Source organism: Eptatretus burgeri, chromosome 14, assembly GCF_056783735.1.
Source record: "Eptatretus burgeri isolate ZD-2024b chromosome 14, Ebu_testis_v1, whole genome shotgun sequence".
Classification (NCBI taxonomy): domain Eukaryota; kingdom Metazoa; phylum Chordata; class Myxini; order Myxiniformes; family Myxinidae; genus Eptatretus; species Eptatretus burgeri.
Window position 1 is genome coordinate 39,630,749 of NC_140974.1, and position 27,729 is coordinate 39,658,477.

A 27,729-nucleotide genomic window follows, 5' to 3' on the forward strand; every position below is an offset into this window, starting at 1 on the left:
GGTGGGCAGGACCTGAGGCTGAGATCCCAAGCTGATTCATTGTTATATAAGGTCATATCATGTGGATCGCTGTATTCAGCAAGCAACTGCATTAAAGGAGTTTGAGACTACAGACAGACAGGCACGGACGAGCAGAAGGATATGGACAAATTCAACACCTCTGAGTGCAAGCTTGCTTGGGGGGCAGATTATCAGCATTCTTTCTCACCGAGTACTTATTTAAGTTCTCACTTTGGGCCGCTGGGGACATCAGAACGACAAGGTGAACAGGTTGTCGCCTATTTCCTCCTCGAATGGCTGCATGAAACCTACAGCTCAGGTGAGAACCACAAATCCTCAAATCCCGAGTTAATTGAAAGATAAAATCTGTCATGAACATGTTATGATTTATCATGTTATTCCTCCTTACTATGACAATAACAATACTGAGTCGTTCAGATTCAAGTTCAAGTGTAGTTGTGTTTTGGTTTTCTTTATTACCTGTGCCACCAAAGTTGGACAGAGGTTATGTTTTCATCCCTGTCTGTCTGTCTGTTAGTTTGTCCGTCTGTGATTCTTCACCATTTTTTTAAGTGATTCTTCACCACTGTGCCAAAAACTATATATGGTATGATGTCTCAAAAGTTTTAGACGGATTCGGACGAAACTTGATGGATGAGTTGGGTGGACTACAAGAACAAGTCAATTTGATTCTGGTTCATCTCCAGATCCAGATCTGACCAATAAGTCGGATACAAAATGTAAGCCGTTGAGCCTGGTGGAGGATTGCATGCTACCGAGAGCCATTCTAGTTTAACCTTGAAACGCGACATTGAGCTTTTCACTCTGTAGGCCAAGAGCATTTGTCAAAATTAAACAATCACTTTGGACAAAAACAGTTCAAAGCTGAAGTTTTTCAGGAGAGCTCAAGAAAATCATATGCGCCCCCCCCCCCCCACCCCGTGCAAAGCTCCACATGTTCCACCCTGTGGCGTTTTCAAAATTCAAGATGCCCGCCATCAAAATTCACGATAAATGAGAAAACACCAAAATCGTCATAACTGCTCAACCACAGGCTTAGAACAAGGATTTCAGTGTGAAAGTCCATGTTTTGGAGTATGCTGAATTCAATGAACCCATAGAATATTCATTCTGAGTTCAGATAATTCGCATAAATCCAAATTGGCCACCAAAACACCCAATAATTGGCTCAGTCAGCATAAAATTTGCAGAAACATCTCATAATTATCATAAACTCATACGTATCCGTAAAAAAAATTTTTTTTTTAATTTCATAAATAAATATTCAAACCGCGAGCAACAAACAACAACCACACAGGCCGTTTCTTCGCTCTCGCGTTCCCGTACGTGCGTGGCCCGGAAGTTCGCATATTATTAGCAGTTACGATTATTCGCAATTTAGTTTTAATACCCAATTATTCAATTAGCGCCAACGTATTTTACTCTTTCGCAATGTCGTGGCAAGGAAAAACAAAAAGAGAAGAGAAGAGAGAGAAAAAAAATTTACTTCCTGGTTCGGAGCGTACCAGCACTCTGATGTTACCGAAATGTATGCACCGTCTAATATGAAAACGATCATAACTTGGGGCATTGTGTATATCTATAAATGCGCACAAGAAATCGAGAAATTATTAGAATACACGAAGTCATCATTATCCGGAAGCCCGTACGTTGTAACCCGTAATGGGGAACGCGGCTGAGCTTCCCTTCCCCATCGGCCACGTCCACGCAACAACGTGTCTTGTCATTGGTTTGGTAAATAAATGGCCATAACTTGGGAAGCACTTGTCCGATTAATATCAAACCTTGAAAAGGCACATCCTCAGGTCCCCAGCAATATATCTGGCAAGTTTCAATTCGATCGGACCAGTGGTTGTCGAGAAACAGCGGTCACAGACACACATTGCTGGAATTATAGATAGATATAATATGACCACCATGCTCGAGTTCATGTGAGTGGTATTTTCCACAAATATAATATTTTCACAGATACATCCAAACTAATAAGTGTGTTGTGTGTTGTGTGTTGTGTGTTGTGTGTTGTGTGTTGTGTGTTGTGTGTTGTGTGTTGTGTGTTGTGTGTTGTGTGTTGTGTGTTGTGTGTTGTGTGTTGTGTGTTGTGTGTTGTGTGTTGTGTGTTGTGTGTTGTGTGTTGTGTGTTGTGTGTGTGTGTGTGTCACTGTTTGTGTCTCCTCAACAACTCCAAAACTACAAAACTACAAAACCTATCAGCCTGAAACTTTGCATACACACAAAGTAAACTCCAAGGAAGTGCAGGTGTGAAAATTGGATTTTTGGGTTAATTAAAAACCCCTTTTTGAAGATAATCAATAGCCTTATTTAATTATATCCTTTATCAGGCGAAACTTAGCCACCTCGCTCTCTGGGGTCTTAAGGCATATCCGAGGTAACCTCTCTGGAGTCTGAAGCTGCCATGTTTTTTTGCCTGCTCAACTTTGCCTTGACTTGGAACAGGTTGCAATGATTTTGTAACGACAAAGTTTTTTTTTTCACTTTCCTCACGAATATTATTAAATTGCTGTTCATCATAGCTACGAATTGCTGTGTCCATTGCAAAGCTCATAAACTCCCAGAGGCGTCAGCGTTCGTTGCTTTATTTCATTTCCGCACATGCGATCACCACAAGTATGTCTTAAACGAAGGAGAATTACAAAATTTAAGCTCCATAATCGAACTTACAAGCAGCTCCGACTCCAAGAAAAGTGTTCATTTGTCCAATTCGGACATATTTGACATTTCGGCCGTGTCCAGCAGGTGTACGTTTAAAGAGCAGGTTGCGGGTCACCAAACCTGTTCTGAAAATTTATCAATATGATTATATGTGCATTAAATAGTTCGATGCAAACTATTGTGGTTGCCTAACTATTGGTAAGATTAATGAAATTTAACTCCGAAGTTGTTATTTCTTGAGGCTGTTGAAAAAAACAGCCGCGTGCCATATATGGATGGTGACGTCACGTTCTCCAAAACAAAGCGGAAGCTCACTCTTTCATTGAAGAAGTGTCCAGTTGAGCGGGCAGTTCTTTCGCTTTTTTTGAGATTGCAACTGTCTTTATTATCCTTTTTTATTTTGAATTATTGTTGAACAAAGTTATTTGGATATTTGTACATCATGACTCATAATGTGTCGTCATGTTTTGCGAAAATGGCTGGAAAACGGGTAATCGCTCCCACTGATTCCTGAAGGAATCAAAGGAATCAAACATTCGCTGGCAGTGGATAAGATTTGTACAAGCCGGTAGGCGACGAGGGATTCGCTAGGATCGAAGCGCTGGATACGATGCTTTTCATTCTGACCGATCCACTGACGAAGATTCATTGCCAAGACATATTGGTTCACATACAATTGTTCCTCTGCCTGGCAAGATTTTTCCTATTGCGTATTTTGCCAACTGGCACTCATCAAAAATGACGGTAAATAGACACTCTATTTTTGAAGGACTACCATTTGAAAAATAATCGGTTTGCTGGTTTGTGCTGTGGAGCCTCGCGTTGCAGACAAACACACACACACACGGAAAACCCGATAAACTTCTCTCAATGCTCTTGTTTAGCCACACCTCCTGAGCCACACAATTTTTCATAAGCCACGCCCACTTTAAATAATAAATAATTGGAGGTGGTGTGTGGGTCATGGAATCGTTTTCGGTAAATAAATAAATAATTGGAGGTGGTGTCTGGGTGGGGAATAGTTTTTGGAAATAAATAAATAATTGAAGGTGGTGTGTGGGTCATGGAATAGTTTTCGGTAAATAAATAAATAATTGGAGGTGGTGTGTGGATCGTGGAATCGTTTACGGAAAATAAATAAATAATTGGAGGCGGAGTATGGGTCGTGGAATCGTTTTCGGTAAATAAATAAATAATTGGAGGCGGAGTATGGGTCGTGGAATCGTTTTCGGTAAATAAATAAGTAATTGGAGGTGGTGTGTGGATCGTGGAATCGTTTTCGGTAAATAAATAAATAATTGGAGGTGGTGTGTGGGTGGGGAATCGTGTTCGGTAAATAAATAAATAATTGGAGGTGGTGTGTGGGTCGTAGAATCGTTTTCAGTTAATAAATAATTGGAGGTGGTGTGTGGATCGTGGAATTGTTTTCGGTAAATAAATAAATAATTGAAGGTGGTGTGTGGATCGTGGAATCGTTTTCAGTCAATAAAAAAACATTATTAGAATCCACAAAGACAGAAATGCCGGTGATTCCATTTATTTTGGATCCTTTTCACTTTGGTCAATAACGTTTGGATCGAGGAGAGATTGAAGGTGGAACGACGGTGAAGTTCCTTACAAACACTGTATACACTCCATAAATGACGGCAAATAAACACCCGATTTTTGAAGGACTACCATTTGAAAAATAAAACCTCAATCAAAAATCGGCTCGAGTAAAATTTTCTAAATATGTCGAAGTATTTAATTAAGAAGTCTTGTTTCTCTACATTCAAAACTGAAGGACAAGTATTGAAAATACTGTACGCGGTTTTTCGGCTGCTGCACAGCAACGGGTGGTTGCTCGGCAACGAAATTCAAACGCGCACCTTCCCAGGAAATATTCCACCTCTTGGCAAAGTTTCATCGAAATCGGTTTGCTGGTTCGTACTGTGGAGCCTCGCGTTGCAGACGCAGACGCAGACGCAGACGCAGACGCAGACGCAGACGCAGACGCAGACGCAGACGCAGACGCAGACGCAGACGCAGACGCAGACGCAGACACAGACGCAGACACAGACACAGACACAGACCCGGAAAAACCGACAATCAGGAATACCTCATATTTTGCGAATCCAGCAAACAAAACGGGCGAATTTTCCCTGCCTTTTAAACTTTTAAACAATATCTTTGTGGAAAAAGCGCTGCGGCCTAACATCTAGTCAAGGCGCCCTTGGCCCTGCGCGCCATCGAACATAAACCTTATAAAATATCGGAATTTTACAAATTTCACAACTACCCAGTGTAAAGCATCATAAGCGACTGCAAAAACTGAAAACAGAATTTGAATTGACTTTAAGACGAACCCGCAACGTCGATCGAAGCAAAAATCTCAATTCACCACAGGAATTCACGGCAATTATTTAAAATTATTTTGTCAAAGTCATAAAACCGTAATATTCAGCCATCCACGAACAATCTTTACATAATCCGACAGCTTAACAAGTCAGGCATGTGATGCTAACCTTTATTGGGATGAAAAATGATTTTTAAACCTCATCTTTGTGGAGAAAGCGCCGCGGCCTAGATCTAGCCAAGGAGCCCGCAGCCATACGCGCCAGGCGCCCTCAACTTGAAACATTCATAACTCGACGAATAAAAGCTCAAATTGCACCAAACATACCTTATTCTTGCGAGCTCACGTTCCCTCCTGTTAGTGGGTGAACAATCCAACGCTTGGCGAATTCTGCTTCGCAATGATAGGAAGAGCCGACATCGAAGGATCAAAAAGCGACGTCGCTATTGACGCTTGGCCACCACAAGCCAGTTATCCCTGTGGTAACTTTTCTGACACCTCTTGCTTAAAACCCAAAAAGTCAAAAGGATCGCGAGGCCACGCTTTCACGGTCTGTATTCGTACTGAAAATCAAGATCAAGCGAGCTTTCACCCTTCTGCTCCACGGGAGGTTTCCGTCCTCCCTGAGCTGGCAGTCGGTCCTGCTACTTGTACACGAAATGGGCCGTTTTCTTGCACTTACAAGTGGCTCAAATTTATATGGCTCAGGGCCAGAAACCCCATCTATCTATAATTCCAGCAATGTGTGTGTGTGTGTGTGTGTGTGTGTGTGTGTGTGTGTGTGTGTGTGTGTGTGTGTGTGTGTGCGTGCGTGCGTGCGTGCGTGCGTGCGTGCGTGCGTGCGTGCGTGCGTGCGTGCGTGCGTGACCGCTGTTTCTCGACAACCACTGGTCCGATCTAATTGAAACTTGCCAGTTATATTGCTGGGGACCTGAGGATGTGCCTTTTCAACGTTTGATATTAATCGGACAAGTGCCTCCCAAGTTATGGCCATTTATTTACCAACCAATGACAAGACATGTTGTTGCGTGGGCGTGGCCGATGGGGAACGGAAGCTCAGCCACGTTCGTCATTACGGGTTACAACGTACGGGCTTCCGGAGTGATGACTTCGTGTATTCCAATAATTTCTCGATTTCTTATGCGCATTTATAGATAAACACAATGCCCCAAGTTATGATCGTTTTCATATTAGACGGTGCATAAATTTCAGTAACATCAGAGTGAGCTGGTGTGCTCCAAACCAGGAAGTAATTTTTTCTCTCTCTCTCTCTCTCTCTCTCTCTCTCTCTCTCTCTCTCTCTCTCTCTCTCTCTCTCTCTCTCTCTCTCTCTCTCTCTCTCTCTCTCTCTCTCTCTCTCTCTCTCTCTCTCTCTCTCTCTCTCTCTCTCTCTCTCTCTCTCTCTCTCTCTCTCTCTCTCTCTCTCTCTCTCTCTCTCTCTCTCTCTCTCTCTCTCTCTCGCCCCTGCTGGTCGTTGGTGAGTCGTGCATGGGTGTGGCGTCATGGCAGCTCTGTGTGTGCAGCTGTGAGTACTGTGCTGTGTTAGTGTTGTTTTTGTCCCTATTTCGCTTCCCTCTGTGTCCCCGTGCGTGTTTCTGGAGTTTTTTCCCTGTTTCCCTTCCTGCTGAGACGAGAGAGAGAGAGAAGGAGAGCGCGCACGTAGGTGCTTTGTGGGTTTTCAGCTTGAAACCTTCGGGTTTCTGGGCCTACTTTTCATCTGCCTTGTTTTCATAGGCCTGCCGTTTATCGGTGGTTTAGCTTCTTCCTTATACTCTTCCTTTCCTTATACTTTCTTTATTTGACCCCACTTGCTGGTTGCTTGTGACGGTTTTCCTTTGTTAAACTTAAACTTCTCTTATTTTGCTTTAAGCTATGGCACAAACGGACGTTTGCACAATGTAGTGTACGAGTCACTCACTCGGAAAAATGGAGTGACAATTACTCCACCTGATGGAGTTAGTGTTGAGAACGTGGTGATGGCTCTGGGAGAGCTCGTAGGAATCGAGAATGTTCTCGCCGCTTGAAAATGAGCCAACGTGTCGTGGTTTTCTTGTCGGAGGAGCGACACGTGGCTCAGGCGGTCGAAACCGGTCTATCCATTTCCGCCGGACGTCTTCGTTAACGTTAGTTATCTCGATACGATGGCGGTAAAATTAACACTGTCTAACATCCCGCCCTTCTTCTCGAGTGAGGAGATTGTAGCTGCATTAAGCGTTTTTGGCACAGTTGTGTCACGAATCTCCATGATTCCACTTCGTCTGCGCTCTGACGCTTCGGTTCGCCACATCATGTCGTTCCGTCGTCATTGCTATATCATTCTAAAAAACAACGCTCAATCGCTCAATGCAGTTATGACTTTAAAAAATAAAAACCGCAATTACCAGATTTATATCGCAACGGAGACCACAACTTGTTTTATCTGTGGTGAATCGGGACATTTAAAAAGCGATTGCCCCAAGAATATATTAAGTGGAATATCTAGTGTGATCGAACCCATTGAGACGAATAGTGGTATATCTAGAGTTGGGCACGTTGGTGACGCTTCAAACTCGAACAATCTGCCTGGGCCGTCGAGAGTGGAGGTAAATCCCCCCCTGACAGATGACGAAAGCTTCACCGTTGTTCCTTCAAAAGGAAACATAAATTGAAGCATTTAAATGATAACAATAGTCAAGATGTGACGGCGAGCTGTGCAAAAAGATTATGGCGCCGGCTGCCGAGAATAATGACTCGTGTTTGGAAGCAACAATAGATGCTCTTTTAAAACGAAAAATCGATTTGATGTAATTGCTCCAGAGGATGATGACTTTTTGTCGGTGGGGTTAGTGAACATGAGGAGGAGATTGGTTTGTGCAGCGGGAGCTGGTGACCTACTCCCATAGTCACAGGCACCTTGGATATTAACACCGAATCCACTGTAACCCCCCTCCCTGAAAAGACCAACAGTGAAATGTGTACCGTTTCTAAGTCACCAATTACTCCAAACCTGGTTGAATCAGGGTGTAAAGCTTCAACTAGTGAAACACCAGGTTCATCTCAAGCGGAATATAACGTTCTTTCCATTAGTATTCTTCCTCCTGCGCGTTTTCTTCACCCTCCGACTCCTCCTCCCCCTCCCCCCTCCACTTCTAATCTTCTTCCTCTTCCCACCCTCCACCTCCCCCTATTCCACCTCCCCCACTCCACCTCCCCTACCTCCTCCCTCCACTCTTCCTTCCCCGACTCCTCCGACTCCTTCTCCCCTTTGGAAGCGGAATGTGAGGCTTCCCTTATTAAACCATCAGCTCCATCTTTGGAGCATAACGATAATGTAATGGACACCAATCAGTACTCGGATTATGATTCGGACGGGGACTCATCACTTGCTTCTTGTGGCAGTGCTGAAGCATGGAATGATCCAGTTTCCCAAGATTCGGAGAGTGTGACCAGTGTTCCACCTGCCGATATCATAAAGTTTCTTCATGACACCTTTCGTAAGAAACATGTTAAAATTAAAAACTTTTTCCCTGACTTATCCGGCTTTATAATCTCTGCGAAGCTTTTGCTCCTCAAAGCCGGACAGCTTGGTGTGACGGAATCACAAGTGTATCGACTCGGAAATGCATCCTCAAAGCAAAGAATGAGCTGCAGACACTGACAGACTAAGTTTTTGACACACCCAAACTCAATGTTAGCCTATGGCCTTCTCTATAGCGAGTTTAAATATTAATGGGGGACGCTCCTCCATCCGTAAAGCAGAAGTTAAACAGTTTGTTGAGACCAATCACATTGATGTTTTGCTTTTGCAAGAAACAAGATGTAGCTCCTCTTGTGCAAGTGAATGGCAAAGGATAATGAGGGGAAAATGGTTTTTTAGTAGTCTGGAACACCCAAGGGCTGGGGTGGCTGTTTATTTACAACCTTCCTTTTGTAGTCCCAGTGTTGTTTTTAATGAGATTATCAAAAGGGTATTTGATTTCACTCACCTTCACGCATAATGGCTTTAAACACACCGTACTGAATGTCTACGCACCTAGCGATAGCACAGAGAGACTCGCCTTTTACACACACTTAGAAACGTCTCTTGTACACATTGATTTTTGATGGACTTGTCTGCTTGGGTGGAGATTTTAACTGCACGATGGACCCCACCATTGATCGTAATGGAGAGGAGCCGCACCCAGCAAGCGCAGAAAACGCCTTGTTGGAGAGCCTTGTCCAAGTTCTCCCTGGTTGATGTGTGGAGAATCCGCAATCTTTCTCTCCGCCAATACACGTGGAGTCGGTGTTCAAAAGGCCACGTATCACTTGCAAGATTGGACCGTTTCTACATCAACAGTACCTTTTAAATGTTGTGAGCAATATGGACATTATTCCGAGCGGCTTCTCAGACCATCACATTACGTCGCACCGGATTCACCAACCAGTTCGGAATCGTGGTGCTGCCTACTGGACCTTCAACGCAAGCCTCTTGGATGACCAACTGTTTGTCGATGCCTTTGGTGTGTTCTGGAGAGCTTTGCTCCAACGTAAAACTTCCTTCCCCTGCCTTGGAAAATGGTGGGACAACGTCAAAGTGCAAATAAGATCCTTTTGCCAACAATATGGAGCCTACCACACCAAATATGACTCTGCCCTTCAATCCTTGCTTGCCAAAGAAATATTATATTTGCAGACCAACCTCTTGGCCTCAAATCATGAAAGAACTAACCTCTTGCTGGCGAAGAAAAAAGCTCTTCTCGCTGGACTTTGTGCAAAGCAAGCCAGAGGAGCGCTGATTCGTCTCCGACTGGAGAATTTGTGCTACCTGGACACCTCCTCTAAGTTCTTTTTTGGACTGGAAGATCAAACAAAGAGAAGTCAGCAGATAACTTCAGTAAGGACAAAGGAAGGAAGGATAACACACAATCAAAAGATGTCAGAGCCTCACTCAGACACTACTTTACTGAACTTTATCATGATCCGAAAATTGACAACAAATGGTAACAGTGCTGACTTCTTCCTTACCTACCTTGTCAAAATCTGCAGTTCTACAAATGGACAAGGAAGTAACTTTGGGAGGAACTCCAAGCTGCTCTTCAAACTCTACCCTCGGGTAAGGCCTCCGGCCTGGATGGAATTCTGCGGAATTTTATAAAACCTTTTGGGACCTCCTCGGACCAGAACTACTTGAGGTTATAATCGACGGTCGACGATCAGGCTCACTGCCATTAAGCTGCCGGAGGGCTGTCTCGCCCTTATCCCCAAAAAGGAGACCTTCAGCAACCACACAACTGGCGTCCCCATCTCATTACTCTGTGCAGACTACAAAATATTTTCCAAGGCCCTTGCCAACCGCCTTAAAGCCATAATCGAGGAGATCGTACACCCAGATCAGTCTTACTGTGTCCCGAAGAGGACAATTCATGACAGTATCTTTATTGTGCGTGATATAATTGACATCTGTTCTCTTGAACAAAGAAATGTCGGGTTGGTGTTCTTAGATCAAGAAAAGGCCTTTGATACCATTGATCATTTTTATCTTTTCTCTGTTTTACGGGGTTTGGTTTTGGGGAAAATTTTATCTCTCATGTGCAGTTACTGTATAACAACACTTTTAGTCTCTTAAAGGTTAACAACATTTTATGTCCCCCTTTCCCGGTTAATAGAGGCATTCGTGCCCTCTTTCTGGCCTCCTGTACTCTCTTTGCGATTGAGCCTTTACTCGTTCGGTTGCGTGCACATCTTCTTGGTTTCCTTCCTCAACCAATGGCGAACCCGTTTAAAGTGATTGCTTATGCAGATGATCTTTGTGCAATCGTTCATTTCCGAATGAGGACGTCTCAGCCTTGGTCCGTTGCATTCATGAATTTGGTTTGGCAAGTTCCACAAAAGTGAACTGGGGAAAAAGCAGAGCTCTCCATCTTGGTCCACAAAATGGCGCCATTCCTCCGACTCTTCCCGAGAAATTTAAATGGGAAAGGGATGGAATTCTTTACCTAGGCGTCTTTCTTGGAACTGAGAACTTCATTTTAAAAAAACTGGGAATCTCTAATAATTAAAACTGAGAGACGTTTACGAAAGTGGAAGGGCTTACTTTGTCAACTCTCCTATCGGGGCCGAACCCTTGTTATATCAACAACCTTGCAGCATCAATGCTTTGGCACGTTTTTATAGCACTGCAGCCCCCAGATTTGTTTCTTAAAAAATTACAATCAATTCTTATTGACTTCTTTTGGGGAGGAAAGCATTGGCTCCAACCTGGTGTGTTAAACCTGTCTGTTGCTGAAGGAGGACAGGGGCTGATTGCTATTACCAGCAAGGTGATGGCTTTTCGCCTCCTTTCGCTTCGCAGACTGCTGTACACGGACGTCTCGTGGAAGGCCTTGGCTCACTGCCTGCTTCGGCAGGCGGGGAAACTCGGCCAACGATCAGCAACTGTTCCTTATTGACACCAAGAAAGTTGATATAGCATCAGTCCCCCTGTTTTATAGAAGCATGCTGAAGGCATGGCAGGCAGTCACTGTTCGCCGGAAATAACAATGACTACTCCCTGGAAATGTTTTTAAATGAGCCTATCTTTTTAAACCCCATTTTTGAAGAGGTCTGCAGCAATTATATTCTTGTGCAGAAGTTTATTGATGCTGGATGTACGAAGGTAAAAGATCTCAGAACTCCTTCTCCTTATAAGTGGAAGCCTGCTGCTGACGTCGCTGTGGCCACTGGAGTGAGGTCCATTCGACCATGTGGGAGAATCTTTTCTGTGATTCTGCTTTCAAGCAAACTAATCTGAAATGGATTCCACAGGTAGAAGCTAACCTTTCTTTATCCTACATCCCTTTCCAGAGCTTTTGCTTCATTTTTCAAAGGTTTCACCTCCTTTAAAATGATGGAAAAATCTTCTGTTTACGCTTTGTGTGTTAAAACTCTTGTTCCCGATAGACCTGCGGAACCACAAGCACATTGGGGGAGAATGCTTCAGACCACTCATTCTACTTCGATCAACTGGCATGTTATGTACAAGGCACCCACTGCCAAGCGCTCCGGAGATTTGCAGTGGCGACTGGCACATTACATTTTACCATCCAATGTTTTATCTCATCGTATATGTCCCGATAACACAGAATTGTGTCCCTTCATGCGGTGCCACAGAAACTATTTTTCACATTTTTATTGATTGCTCAAGGTTGGCACCCCTTTTACAGTCTTATCACGTGCTATCCGAGGACTCGGCCTAACTTTTACTTGTTGTGGTTTTGTTTACGGTTTTAGCATCTTCCACCAGCGTAAATACGAGTGCCTGTTAGCAAATTATTTGTCCTCTGAAGCGAAGCTTGCTATATACATGTCAAGGAAACGCAAACTTCAAGATGTTTGTGATTCTGTTTCCGATGTTGTTTATCTCTTTAAAACCTTGGTCACAGCACGAGTGCACCTTGAAATTAATTCCAGTGATTGTACACTGTTCTCACAACAGTGGTGTGTGAACACATCCTTATGTGAACTTGTTGATGGTGTACTTACATTGAAGTTTTAATTTACCTTGTTTCTTTGTTGGGCAATGCTCAGGCATTTGCTTGTACTGGTATAACTTCTCTTGTTACATCATGATCCCAAACAATCAAGAGGCCAAAAGTGTCTGTGTCTCTCTCTCTGTCTCTCTCTCTCTCTCGCAGCACCGCACGTTACGCGCAAAAAAGAGAGCTGTTGCTCAGTCTCTGGCGGTACGTGTGGAGCCTGTGTTGCTTTCTCTCTTCTTATCATCTTCTCCTCTCTCTAATATATTTTTTGGGGGTGTTCCTCGTGTATAAATTGTTATCAATGCTTTATCGATTACTTGAAAATTGAATTGGTTTCTTCTCTTCTTTTTTCCACTCTTGTATATAATCCTTTGCTTTGTTGTATTGAATTTTTACCTTTTATACTTTTTTGTAATAAAAGGACATAAAAGTCAAAAAAAAAAAAAAAAAAGTCTCTCTCTCTCTCTCTCTCTCTCTCTCTCTCTCTCTCCCACTCTCTCTCCCACTCTCTCTCTCTCTCTCTCTCTCTCTCTCTCTCTCTCTCTCTCTCTCTCTCTCTCTCTCTCTCTCTCTCTCTCTCTCTCTCTCTCTCTCTCTCTCTCTCTCTCTCTCTCTCTCTCTCTCTCTCTCTCTCTCTCTCTCTCTCTCTCTCTCTCTCTCTCTCTCTCTCTCTCTCTCTCTCTCTCTCTCTCTCTCTCTCTCTCTCTCTCTCTCTCTCTCTCTCTCTCTCTCTCTCTCTCTCTCTCTCTCTCTCTCTCTCTCTCTCTCTCTCTCTCTCTCTCTCTCTCTCGCCCCTGCTGGTCGTTGGTGAGTCGTGCATGGGTGTGGCGTCATGGCGGCTCTCTGTGTGCAGCTGTGAGTACTGTGCTGTGTTAGTGTTGTTTTGTCCCTATTTCGCTTCCTCTGTGTCCCGCGTACGTGTTTCGGGAGTTTTTTCCCTGTTTCCTTCCTGCTGAGACGAGAGAGAGAGAGAAGGAGAAGGCGCACAGTAGGTGCTTTGTGGGTTTTCCTTGAAACCTTCGGGTTTCTGGGCCTACTTTTTCATCTGCCTTGTTTTCATAGGCCTGCCGTTTATCGGTGGTTTAGCTTCTTCCTTATACTCTTCCTTTCCCTTATACTTTATTTGACCCCACTTTCTGGTTGCTTGTGACGGTTTTTCTTTGTTAAACTTAAACTTCTCTTATTTTTTGCTTTAAGCTATGGCAAACGGACGTTTGCACAATAGTGTACCTCACGAGTCACTCACTCGGAAAAATGGAGTGACAATTACTCCACCTGATGGAGTTAGTGTCGAGAACGTGGTGATGGCTCTGGGAGAGCTCGTAGGAATCGAGAATGTTCTCGCCGCTTCGAAAATGAGCCAACGTGTCGTGGTTTTCTTGTCGGAGGCGACACGTGGCTCAGGCGGTCGAAACCGGTCTATCACGTTCCGCCGGACGTCTTCGTTAACGTTAGTTATCTCGATACGATGGCAGTAAAATTAACACTGTCTAACATCCCGCCCTTCTTCTCGGTGAGGAGATTGTAGCTGCATTAAGCGTTTTTGGCACAGTTGTGTCACGAATCTCCATGATTCCACTTCGTCTGCGCTCTGACGCTTCGGTTCGCCACATCATGTCGTTCCGTCGTCATTGCTATATCATTCTAAAAAACAACGCTCAATCGCTCAATGCAGTTATGACTTTAAAAAATAAAAACCGCAATTACCAGATTTATATCGCAACGGAGACCACAACTTGTTTTATCTGTGGTGAATCGGGACATTTAAAAAGCGATTGCCCCAAGAATATATTAAGTGGAATATCTAGTGTGATCGAACCCATTGAGACGAATAGTGGTATATCTAGAGTTGGGCACGTTGGTGACGCTTCAAACTCGAACAATCTGCCTGGGCCGTCGAGAGTGGAGGTAAATCGACGCCTGACAGATGGCGAAAGCTTCACCGTTGTTCCTTCAAAAGGAAACATAAATTGAAGCATTTAAATGATAACAATAGTCAAGATGTGACGGCGAGCTGTGCAAAAAGATGGCGCCGGCTGCGAGAATAATGACTCGTGTTTGGAAGCAACAATAGATGCTCTTTTAAAACAGAAAATCGATTTGATGTAATTGCTCCAGAGGATGATGACTTTTTGTCGGTGGGGTTAGTGAACATGAGGAGGAGATTGGTTTTGTGCAGCGGGGAGCACACGTGACCACTCCCATAGTCACAGGCACCTTGGATATTAACACCGAATCCACTGTAACCCCCCTCCCTGAAAAGACCAACAGTGAAATGTGTACCGTTTCTAAGTCACCAATTACTCCAAACCTGGTTGAATCAGGGTGTAAAGCTTCAACTAGTGAAACACCAGGTTCATCTCAAGCGGAATATAACGTTCTTTCCATTAGTATTCTTCCTCCTCCCCGTTTTCTTCACCCTCCCACTCCTCCTCCTCCTCCCCTCCCACTTCTAATCTTCTTCCTCTTCCCACCCCTCCACCTCCCCTATTCCACCTCCCCCACTCCACCTCCCCCACTCCTCCTCCCTCCACTCTTCCTTCCCCGACTCCTCCGACTCCTTCTCCCCCTTTGGAAGCGGAATGTGAGGCTTCCCTTATTAAACCATCAGCTCCATCTTTGGAGCATAACGATAATGTAATGGACACCAATCAGTACTCGGATTATGATTCGGACGGGGACTCATCACTTGCTTCTTGTGGCAGTGCTGAAGCATGGAATGATCCAGTTTCCCAAGATTCGGAGAGTGTGACCAGTGTTCCACCTGCCGATATCATAAAGTTTCTTCATGACACCTTTCGTAAGAAACATGTTAAAATTAAAAACTTTTTCCCTGACTTATCCGGCTTTATAATCTCTGCGAAGCTTTGCTCCTCAAAGCCGGACAGCTTGGTGTGACGGAATCACAAGTGTGTATCGACTCCGGAAATGCATCCTCAAAGCAAAGAATGAGCTGCAGACACTGACAGACTAAGTTTTTGACACACCCAAACTCAATGTTAGCCTATGGCCTTCTCTATAGCGAGTTTAAATATTAATGGGGGACGCTCCTCCATCCGTAAAGCAGAAGTTAAACAGTTTGTTGAGACCAATCACATTGATGTTTTGCTTTTGCAAGAAACAAGATGTAGCTCCTCTTGTGCAAGTGAATGGCAAAGGATAATGAGGGAAAATGGTTTTTAGTAGTCTGGAACACCCAAGGGCTGGGGTGTAGCTGTTTATTTACAACCTTCCTTTTGTAGTCCCAGTGTTGTTTTTAATGAGATTATCAAAGGGTATTTGATTTCACTCACCTTCACGCATAATGGCTTTGGAAACACACCGTACTGAATGTCTACGCACCTAGCGATAGCACAGAGACTCGCCTTTTACACACACTTAGAAACGTCTCTTGTACACATTGATTTTGATGGACTTGTCTGCTTGGGTGGAGATTTTAACTGCACGATGGACCCCACCATTGATCGTAATGGAGAGGAGCCGCACCCAGCAAGCGCAGCGCCTTTGTTGAGAGCCTTGTCCAAGTTCTCCCTGGTTGATGTGTGGAGAATCCGCAATCTTTTCTCTCCGCCAATACACGTGGAGTCGGTGTTCAAAGGCCACGTATCACTTGCAGATTGGACCGTTTCTACATCAACAGTACCTTTTTAAATGTTGTGAGCAATATGGACATTATTCCGAGCGGCTTCTCAGACCATCACATGGTCGCACTTCGGATTCACCAACCAGTTCGGAATCGTGGTGCTGCCTACTGGACCTTCAACGCAAGCCTCTTGGATGACCAACTGTTTGTCGATGCCTTTGGTGTGTTCTGGAGAGCTTTGCTCCAACGTAAAACTTCCTTCCCCTGCCTTGGAAAATGGTGGGACAACGTCAAAGTGCAAATAAGATCCTTTTGCCAACAATATGGAGCCTACCACACCAAATATGACTCTGCCCTTCAATCCTTGCTTGCCAAAGAAATATTATATTTGCAGACCAACCTCTTGGCCTCAAATCATGAAAGAACTAACCTCTTGCTGGCGAAGAAAAAAGCTCTTCTCGCTGGACTTTGTGCAAAGCAAGCCAGAGGAGGCGCTGATTCGTCTCCGACTGGAGAAATTTGTGCTACCTGGACACCTCCTCTAAGTTCTTTTTTGGACTGGAAGATCAAACAAAGAGAAGTCAGCAGATAACTTCAGTAAGGACAAAGGAAGGAAGGATAACACACAATCAAAAGATGTCAGAGCCTCACTCAGACACTACTTTACTGAACTTTATCATGCTCCGAAAATTGACAACAAAATGGTAACAGTGCTGACTTCTTCCTTACCTACCTTGTCAAAATCTGCAGTTCTACAAACGGACAAGGAAGTAACTTTGGAGGAACTCAAGCTGCTCTTCAAACTCTACCCTCGGGTAAGGCCTCCGGCCTGGATGGAATTCCTGCGGAATTTTATAAAACCTTTTGGGACCTCCTCGGACCAGAACTACTTGAGGTTATAATCGACGGTCGACGATCAGGCTCACTGCCATTAAGCTGCCGGAGGGCTGTCCTCGCCTTATCCCCAAAAAGGAGACCTTCAGCAACCACACAACTGGCGTCCCATCTCATTACTCTGTGCAGACTACAAAATATTTTCCAAGGCCCTTGCCAACCGCCTTAAAGCCATAATCGAGGAGATCGTACACCCAGATCAGTCTTACTGTGTCCCGAAGAGGACAATTCATGACAGTATCTTTATTGTGCGTGATATAATTGACATCTGTTCTCTTGAACAAAGAAATGTCGGGTTGGTGTTCTTAGATCAAGAAAAGGCCTTTGATACCATTGATCATTTTTATCTTTTTCTCTGTTTTACGGGGGTTTGGTTTTGGGGAAAATTTTATCTCTCATGTGCAGTTACTGTATAACAACACTTTTAGTCTCTTAAGGTTAACAACATTTTATGTCCCCCTTTCCCGGTTAATAGAGGCATTCGTCAAGGGTGCCCTCTTTCTGGCCTCCTGTACTCTCTTGCGATTGAGCCTTTACTCGTTCGATTTGCGTGCACATCTTCTTGGTTTCCTTCCTCAACCAATGGCGAACCCGTTTAAAGTGATTGCTTATGCAGATGATCTTTGTGCAATCGTTCGCTCGAAGAGGACGTCTCAGCCTTGGTCCGTTGCATTCATGAATTTGGTTTGGCAAGTTCCACAAAAGTGAACTGGGGAAAAAGCAGAGCTCTCCATCTTGGTCCACAAAATGGCGCCATTCCTCCGACTCTTCCCGAGAAACTTAAATGGGAAAGGGATGGAATTCTTTACCTAGGCGTCTTTCTTGGAACTGAGAACTTCATTTTAAAAAAACTGGGAATCTCTAATAATTAAAACTGAGAGACGTTTACGAAAGTGGAAGGGCTTACTTTGTCAACTCTCCTATCGGGGCCGAACCCTTGTTATCAACAACCTTGCAGCATCAATGCTTTGGCACGTTTTTATAGCACTGCAGCCCCCAGATTTGTTTCTTAAAAAATTACAATCAATTCTTATTGACTTCTTTTGGGGAGGAAAGCATTGGCTCCAACCTGGTGTGTTAAACCTGCCTGTTGCTGAAGGAGGACAGGGGCTGATTGCTATTACCAGCAAGGTGATGGCTTTCGCCTCCTTTCGGCCGCAGACTGCTGTACACGGACGTCTCGTGGAAGGCCTTGGCTCACTGCCTGCTTCGGCAGGCGGGGAAGCTTCGGCTACGATCAGCAACTGTTCCTTATTGACACCAAGAAAGTTGATATAGCATCAGTCCCCGTGTTTTATAGAAGCATGCGGAAGGCATGGCAGGCAGTCACTGTTCGCCGAAATAACAATGACTACTCCCTGGAAATGTTTTTAAATGAGCCTATCTTTTTTAAACCCCATTTTTGAAGAGGTCTGCAGCAATTATATTCTTGTGCAGAAGTTTATTGATGCTGGATGTATGCGAAGGTAAAAGATCTCAGAACTCCTTCTCCTTATAAGTGGAAGCCAGCTGCTGACGTCGCTGTGGCCACTGGAGTGAGGTCCATTCGAATTATTGGGAGAATCTTTTCTGTGATTCTGCGCTTTTTCAAGCAAACTAATCTGAAATGGATTCCACAGGTAGAAGCTAACCTTTCTTTATCCCTACATCCCTTTCCAGAGCTTTTGCTTCATTTTCAAGGTTTCACCTCCTTTAAAATGATGGAAAAATCTTCTGTTTACGCTTTGTGTGTTAAAACTCTTGTTCCCGATAGACCTGCGGAACCACAAGCACATTGGGGGAGAATGCTTCAGACCACTCATTCTACTTCGATCAACTGGCATGTTATGTACAAGGCACCCACTGCCAAGCGCTCCGGAGATTTGCAGTGGCGACTGGCACATTACATTTTACCATCCAATGTTTTATCTCATCGTATATGTCCCGATAACACAGAATTGTGTCCCTTCTGCGGTGCCACAGAAACTATTTTTCACATTTTTATTGATTGCTCAAGGTTGGCACCCCTTTTTACAGTCTTATCACGTGCTATCCGGGGACTCGGCCTAACTTTTACTTGTTGTGGTTTTGTTTACGGTTTTAGCATCTTCCACCAGCGTAAATACGAGTGCCTGTTAGCAAATTATTTGTCCTCTGAAGCGAAGCTTGCTATATACATGTCAAGGAAACGCAAACTTCAAGATGTTTGTGATTCTGTTTCCGATGTTGTTTATCTCTTTAAAACCTTGGTCACAGCACGAGTGCACCTTGAAATTAATTCCAGTGATTGTACACTGTTCTCACAACAGTGGTGTGTGAACACATCCTTATGTGAACTTGTTGATGGTGTACTTACATTGAAGTTTTAATTTACCTTGTTTCTTTGTTGGGCAATGCTCAGGCATTTGCTTGTACTGGTATAACTTCTCTTGTTACATCATGATCCCAAACAATCAAGAGGCCAAAAGTGTCTGTGTCTCTCTCTCTGTCTCTCTCTCTCTCTCGCTTGGCACGCACGTGCAAACGCAAGGGGCTGTTGCTCAGTCTCTGGCGGTACGTGTGGAGCCTGTGTTGCTTTCTCTCTTCTTATCATCTTCTCCTCTCTCTAATATATTTTTTGGGGGTGTTCCTCGTGTATAAATTGTTATCAATGCTTTATCGATTACTTGAAAATTGAATTGGTTTCTTCTCTTCTTTTTTCCACTCTTGTATATAATCCTTTGCTTTGTTGTATTGAATTTTTACCTTTTATACTTTTTTGTAATAAAAGGACATAAAAGTCAAAAAAAAAAAAAAAAAAGTCTCTCTCTCTCTCTCTCTCTCTCTCTCTCTCTCTCTCTCTCTCTCTCTCTCTCTCTCTCTCTCTCTCTCTCTCTCTCTCTCTCTCTCTCTCTCTCTCTCTCTCTCTCTCTCTCTCTCTCTCTCTCTCTCTCTCTCTCTCTCTCTCTCTCTCTCTCTCTCTCTCTCTCTCTCTCTCTCTCTCTCTCTCTCTCTCTCTCTCTCTCTCTCTCTCTCTCTCTCTCTCTCTCTCTCTCTCTCTCTCTCTCTCTCTCTCTCTCTCTCTCTCTCTCTCTCTCTCTCTCTCTCTCTCTCTCTCTCTCTCTCTCTCTCTCTCTCTCTCTCTCTCTCTCTCTCTCTCTCTCTCTCTCTCTCTCTCTCTCTCTCTCTCTCTCTCTCTCTCTCTCTCTCTCTCTCTCTCTCTCTCTCTCTCTCTCTCTCTCTCTCTCTCTCTCTCTTCTCTTCTCTTTTTGTTTTTCCTTGCGATGACATTGCGAAAAGGCAAAATACGTTGGCGCTAATTGAATATTTGGGCATTAAAACTAAATTGCGACTAATCCTAACTGCGAATAATATGCGAACTTCCAGGCCACGCAGGTACGGGCACGTGAGAGCGAAGAACTCTCTCTCTCTCTCTCTCTCTCTCTCTCTCTCTCTCTCTCTCTCTCTCTCTCTCTCTCTCTCTCTCTCTCTCTCTCTCTCTCTCTCTCTCTCTCTCTCTGTGTTTTTCCTTGCGATGACATTGCGAAAAGGCAAAATACGTTGGCGCTAATTGAATATTTGGGCATTAAAACTAAATTGCGACTAATCCTAACTGCGAATAATATGCGAACTTCCAGGCCACGCAGGTACGGGCACGTGAGAGCGAAGAATCTCTCTCTCTCTCTCTCTCTCTCTCTCTCTCTCTCTCTCTCTCTCTCTCTCTCTCTCTCTCTCTCTCTCTCTCTCTCTCTCTCTCTCTCTCTCTCTCTCTCTCTGTGGTTGTTGTTTCTTGCTCACGGTTTGAATTTTTTTTTTTTTTTTTTTTTACGGGCACGTACTCGTCGTCTAAATTCCCATCATCCTCCGACTCGTCCTCGGCAATAACGGAATGAAAACACTCAATTTCATCGCCGCTGAAATCACACTCTGATTCGCATCTCGCCATTGTTTACACTTTACACGCTGTTTCCGAATGTTCACGAAGTTTTCGGAGAACGTGACATCATATCATCTTCGGTAACTTCCCAGGTCGAAAAACCAGTTAAAACCAGTACACATTTTCAACTGGTCTCTATTGGTTCTAATTGGTCTTTAACTGGTCTCTATTGGTTTCAACTGGTACCAGTTAAATTCAGTCAGAATTCCAATTTCCCAGTTGAAAAAACCAGTAGCTCATATTTGTACCAGTTAAAGTCTTACTGGTTCCAGTTGATACCAGTTGCAATGTACTGGTCCCAGTTGATACCAGTTGCAATGTACTGGTCTCCCAGTTGATACCAGTTACAATGTACTGGTCCCAGTTGATACCAGTTAGTTAAATACAATTGTATTTCAACTGGTAATATATCACTCTATTCCAATTTCCATATTAAAACCAGTAAGAAACCAACTGGCTTTACTGGTACCAGTTGGCTACTGGTTTTCAACTGGTACCAGTTGACCAGTAAGCTACTGGTCTTTACTGGTTTTTTGACCTGGGTTCAGGACTGTTTTTCGATCACTGACAAAAGTTTTGACTTAAAAGTTAATTTTAGCATATTTTGAGTTTTAAATGTAAGAAAATAATTGCCGAACGATTAATTATTAATGTGCTTACAGCCTTTGAATCACGCGAAGTCATCAGTGACCCAAAACCTGCTCTTTGATATGACGGTTCAGTGATTGCCAATTGCGTGCCAAGAGAGCCGTTCCTGATCAACCATTTCGTTTTAGTGCTTAAACCACTCGGTGAGCACTCTACAATATTCACACTGTCACTCAACACTGCATATAGATCGACTTGAACAAAGTTCAGGACTATTCACCTGCATTGGCCACATTTTGTACTGCGTGCAACAGATGGTGGCTGCCTCGCTGAAAATGTGAAATTTCATTTTCCGTGACGTTTCCCGTTTTAGATGACGTTATACGACCCGTCACTTTGGCAAAGATAAATACAAAATGAAAATTAAATATTTCGCTTTTGAAAGTTTCTTCAAACGTTTTGTGCATTGTGTGGTAAAGCCACGTGGCACATTCTTCAACATTTAATTGCCATACCGTGGTTCGACACGAGAGGTAGAAAGGTAAAATAAATTATATGATCACAATGAGAAAAAAATATTTTCAGTTCTGAAGTAAGGAATCGCCACATCACGGCAGGAAAGCTGAGAGGTACACATGCTCAGTTCGTAGCCTGGATTCGAACCCCAACCCAACTCTAAACTGTCCTGGCAGGGCGATTCATCACTGTGTGTCGTCTCTCAGATGGACAATAAAATGGGCGTCACATCAGCCAGAATCCCTCATCCCTCTTTCCAACCCCACCCCCGTCTCTCTCTCTCTCTGGCCCCTCCCCTATCCTCCCCCCCCCTGTCTCTCTCTCTCCAGACCCTCCCCTATTCTCTCTCTATCTCTCTCTCTCTCTCTCTCTCTCTCTCTCTCTCTCTCTATCTCTCTCTCTCTCTCTCTCTCTCTCTCTCTCTCTCTCTGTGTCTGACTCTGTCTCTGTCTCTGTCTCTGTCTCTGTCTCTGTCTCTGTCTCTGTCTCTGTCTCTGTCTCTGTCTCTGTCTCTCTCTCCACTCCTCTATCTCTCTCCCAACCCTTGCCCTGGTCCCACATCTTTCCCTACTATTGAAGGGACTGTAGTATGTACGAATCAGATTCAGAGCCAACCGGTGGGGTGCAAAGGTCACTGCATGTACCAGGTGTTGGTTTTGAATGCTGCCGCTCCAGGTCTCAGTGTGTGTGTGTGTGTGTGTGTGTGTGTGTGTGTGTGTGTGTGTGTGTGTGTGTGTGTGTGTGTGTGTGTGTGTGTGTGTGTGTGTGTGTGTGTGTGTGTGTGTGTGTGTGTGTGTGTGTGTCATTGAATGGTATCTACATATGCGGGTTTCAGAATGTGGAATGGTGTCCTCCCAGGGTGGCCTCAAAGTATCCACCTTCATTTCAGTGAGTGGTCACGATTCATGGACCAAACTGTGAAGTTTTCTGTTCTCAAAGTTTTGTGTCTCAAAGTCTATGAGGGAGGGGGGTAGCCTCACAAAATATGCATTTGCTTTATTCTCAGAAAATACAAACGAAATTCCAATGAAACTTGACCACCATCTTCACTTCCCATGCTGTACTAAAGTTTGCTCATGACATTAAAAAATTGGGGTCGAACGGGTTCTGCGGGGGGGGGGGGGGGGGGGTTCCCCAAATATGTGTTTGCTTTCTTTTCTGAAACCACACACACACACACACACACACAATTTCGATGAAACTTGACCATAACCTCTTTATCACCCATGATGTACCAAGATTTGTTCATGACATTAAAAAAAAATTCCAAAGGTATTTACTTTCTTCTCCATGACATATTTTGTCATATCATCCATGCCTACCAGTGATTGATGCAATAAAGGTAAATTAAGAGAATGGAGGGAAGAAGAAACATTCTAACAGTTGGATTTCTTCGGCACGGTATGAATGAAAGGTCGAAATGAGAGCAGTCTGTTGAAAATCCTCTATTTCTCTATTTGGAAAATCCTCTATTTCTCTTTGCCGACGACTCCACCCTCTGCCGTACCATCTATCATCCCTCAGACCGGCAAGCAGCAGCTTCTTCGCTCACTGCAGATCTGGATAAAATCACAAACTGGTCCAACACGTGGAACATATCTTTCAATCCAGACAAATCTCACACTCTCACTATGTCTCTTCGAAAGGACCGTTTACAAAACCCCCCCCCCCCATCCACTTTCTCAACAATCCTCTGGAAGAAGTCTTTTCTTTCAAGCTTCTAGGTCTCACTATCTGCCATGACCTTTCCTGGGAAAGTCACATTTCCAACCTCGCCTCAAAAGCCAGTCGCCGACTGGGAATCCTCCGTCGTGCTAAGTCCTTCCTCGGCCCTCTTGAGCTCCTGACCACTTACAAAGCTTTTGTCCGTAGCCTGATGGAGTACTGCTCTCCCCTCTGGGCTGGTGCTCCTGCCTCCCACCTTTCTCGGCTTCACGCTGTCGAAACCAGGGCATTTAAGATCATCGGCATCTCCCGCAATGAAGCTGAGTCTTTGGGCCTCTCACTCAATCACCGCAGGTTGGTCGGTGGTCTTTCTGTCTTCTACCGACTCCTCTCCAGCCTTGCCCCCCCTGCTCTCTCTGCGATTTGTCCCCCACCACATTTCCACAGGGCGCTCAAGGTCCGCCAACAACCCCCTTCTGGTAAAACTACCAAAATCACGAATCACTGCTCATCTTCACTCTTTCATTCCTCTTTTTTCCCGCCTTTGGAATAAACTTCCTCACTCTATTCTTTCCCATTCTTCCCTCCAGGCTTTCAAAACAGCTGTTCACCACCACCTCTTATCTTCCCCCATCCAAATCCTCGATCTTTTCTACCCCGATAATCCACCCAAGCCCACTTCCTTCATTTCTTCTGCTTTCCTTCCTGAAAGTCCCTGAAATGTCCATCTTCTCTTCGCCATGTTACCCGTCCCATCCCCATCCCTCTCCCTTCCACAGTTCACCTAATGTGTCTGTTCCCCAGTTTTGTCCCTTCCACTCCCGCCCCTCTTGTCTCATTCCTCCTTGCTGTGAGTTGTGTGTTAGCTCTCATACGAGCCTCGACCAAGGTATACAAAAAAAAAAAATAGAAGAAGAGTGGTGAATTATGATGCAGTAATGAGAACCACACGTGTTAAAGAGGAAGACGAAGCATTGTAAGAGATCGTTTTATTTTTATTATTTTTTGTTTGAGAGTTTTCATCAGATTAGATAATGGAGACTTGGAGAGGTTGAAGAAAATATCGTGAGGTGAATGGTGAATTTGGATAGGTAAACGCAGAGGGTGGAAACAGATTGCGTAGTTAAGGGAGAAGCACGTGGTTACGGGAGGTGTATAGTCAAAATTGAATTTATTTATTTACTTATTTTAAATAAGGATTGCGTAAGGATTCGCATTTCGTAAATAAGGATTCGGAAAAGGGAATGTTGAAGTAAAATCGGAGAGTTGTATGGTGAATTTAGAACGGTAAACGCAGAGTGAAGCTGCTAGGTCAATGAAAAGTAACAGGAAGATGGTAGAGAGAGACACTTGGTTTCAGGTATAAAGATCAAAAGAATACAAGGAAAATCATTATTTTTTGATGGATTTTTGAAGATTATGTAAGATTCGGGAATGGGAGGTTGTAGGAAGAAATCGTGAAGGTAATAGTGAGAGTGGGTCAGCTCAAGTCGAAGAAAGATGGTGTGCCGGCAGAAGGAGGGATGTGAAGAAGAAGAAGGATCAGGACTCGTGGGTATGCAGAGAGGAAGGTAGTTTTTTGGGTTTTTTTTCCTTTAAATTTAAGACAAGAAACAGTGTTGAGTTGGGAAGGATGGGGGTGTTCGGAAAGTGGGGAAAATAGGAATTGAAGGTAATAGGGAGAGAATACAAATAAAAACGATCATACACGTCGAGGGGAAGGATGGGAAGGCCTCAAGGAACCCGGTTAGACAAGGTCGAGGAAAACTCACAAAATAGCACGATTTTTGAAACAAAACCAAATTAGGAACACTCAGTCACATGTCGGTGAGAAAATTAACAGTTAAATGGGACAAAAATCGATCGGATACTTAACTTTGAGAAAGTCGGCAGAGAGCCCTGAGAGAACCTGCCGTTGCTGCAAACCCAGAACCTGAAGTCCAATTTTGGAGACATCTCCCCCTTCCTCTGCCATGGGATGCTAACACACGGGATTTGTCTGTGCTCAATATCTAAATGCTGAGTGTGAAGCAAGGAAGCAGCATTTATCTTTTTAAAGCCTTTAGCACAAGTCGACTCGGGTCAGAATTCAACCGTGAATTCATACTCAGAGCAAACACTCCAATGACAATGTCACTGAGTCTGGCAATGGATTCTCAGTTTTGACCTTGGACTTCTCTGGTGCAATAATTTGGAATCGAGTCACCATTGCTGCGACATGGAGAAATGAAAAAGTAATACGAGATACAATAATCCAAGATGTGGCACAAATGTTTCTAAAATTCTTCAAATTAATATGAGGGAGGTGAATAATGTCATACATAAAAAGGCAGGCAGAATTGCATGAATAAATCACTGCGTAAGTTATAATTGTTGTCTCAAAACGTCACAGTACCTGTACTGTATATTTACCCCATATGATTATATAACAGAGGATGCAACGATAACCACGTTTTTGATTCGATCGTTTGCATTTTTCCCTATGACCAGTCCCTTATTGAAATGGGAAAGTAGGATTATGATCTCCAGCACTAACCCTTCAATTTCTGGTGACCTCAGGTGCAGTGACAGGTTGGACAAATGCCTTGTGTGCCCCCAGATGCAGTGAAAGGGAGCCGCCTGCTGGATGTTGGCACTGGACCCTCACTGTATCAGTTTTTTTCAGCATGTGAGAAATTTTCCGAGATTGTGCTTGCTGAGTTCTCCGAGGCAAATCGTCAAGAACTGCAGCGTTGGCTCTCGAAGGACCCACATTCACACGACTGGAGTTCCTACTTACAGTATTCCTGCAAGCTGGAGGGACGCAGGTTCGTATTATGTGCTACCTTCCTTCCTTCATCACCCATTTCCATTTCACCTGAGGCTCCCTGCAATGTCCAACGTCCAGTCGGATTGTTAAATTTACATGGTCCGCTATCTCGTAATGATTTCAAATCGTAATCACATGCACTCTGTGTCAAAAAATGTTCGGCATTTGCCTATTCGAACTACGAAAATGGTTCCTATGAAACGTTGGTACTCTGGACTGGCAAATCTAATGGTTGCAGGTTCCAAAGGAATGTACTCATTACTCACAATATGGATTCTATGCTTCACCATGATGACTGTTTATAGCTGGGTCAGGATTCAAACCCAGGCAAGACAGGTCAGAGGCAAGTGTGCATACCTCAAAGGCATAGGCTATCCCACCCGCTGGCCGTAGTACTATCCATGTTACACAAGCTTGAAACGCAGTATTCCGTCACCATTATTTCACAACTACATGACTCTCATTCATCAGGTTCTCGCAAAAATTCAGGTTTGCCACTGGCTTCACACGAATTGAATACCGATAACATTTCCCACCAATTCCGAATATGGACTTCTTTGAAACAGGAACGTTTTGCTCTTTTGTTCTCCTTGGAAAACATCATATCATCGTTCATAAAATTACAATTTCTGAAGTGTACTCTTCTTCAATTTGCAATAGAATTGGCCTTAATTTGATCATCGATTTTTCACTTGTATTCTCCAGCTCCTTCTTCGATTCACCTGGCCCTCCCTTCTCTTTGCAGCTCTGAAGAGGAGAAGGTTGATAAGCTGAGGAATGCGATCAAGAAAATCATTCCCTGTGATGTCACCCTGCCAAACCCTCTACACCCCGAGGTTCTCCCAAAGTTCGATGTCATTCAATCATCGTTCTGCCTGGAGAACGCTTTGTCCGATGAGACATCTTTCCGCGGGGCACTACAAGCCTTGAGATCACTTTTGTTGCCAAATGGTCACCTCGTGTTAATCGGAAGTTTGGGGGAATCGTTTTACAAAGTTGGCTCCGTGTTGTTTGGTTCACTAACCTTGAGCGAGCAGGTTGTAAGGGATTCGGTTCAAGGTGCAGGGTTCTCCATCGGAACATTTAAAACTCTCGCTCGGCCGAAAGACCTCGAGGAGGATATGACTGATGTAACATCATTTTTCTTTTTGATTGCAGATAAAGTCTGAAGTCACCAATTTGCCCAATAATGTTTCATGGTTACTCAATGCCATTGAATCAATGTCTCACAAAGGATTAGAAAAGTAATAAACTTGCATTCTGAAATGAACTTTT

The 27,729-nt window shown here is 44.0% G+C and overlaps 1 protein-coding gene across 1 annotated transcript; it reads left to right on the forward strand.

The window, feature by feature from the left end:
• The first annotated feature begins 68 nt into the window (after nucleotides 1-68).
• Nucleotides 69-27,724, forward strand: LOC147013004 (nicotinamide N-methyltransferase-like). Its single transcript, XM_085854428.1, has 3 exons — nucleotides 69-319; nucleotides 26,245-26,452; nucleotides 27,200-27,724. Exons 1-3 carry the CDS (start codon nucleotides 142-144, stop codon nucleotides 27,621-27,623), a joined length of 810 nt encoding a protein of 269 aa, XP_085710554.1. The 5' UTR covers nucleotides 69-141; the 3' UTR covers nucleotides 27,624-27,724.
• The last annotated feature ends 5 nt before the right edge of the window (nucleotides 27,725-27,729 follow it).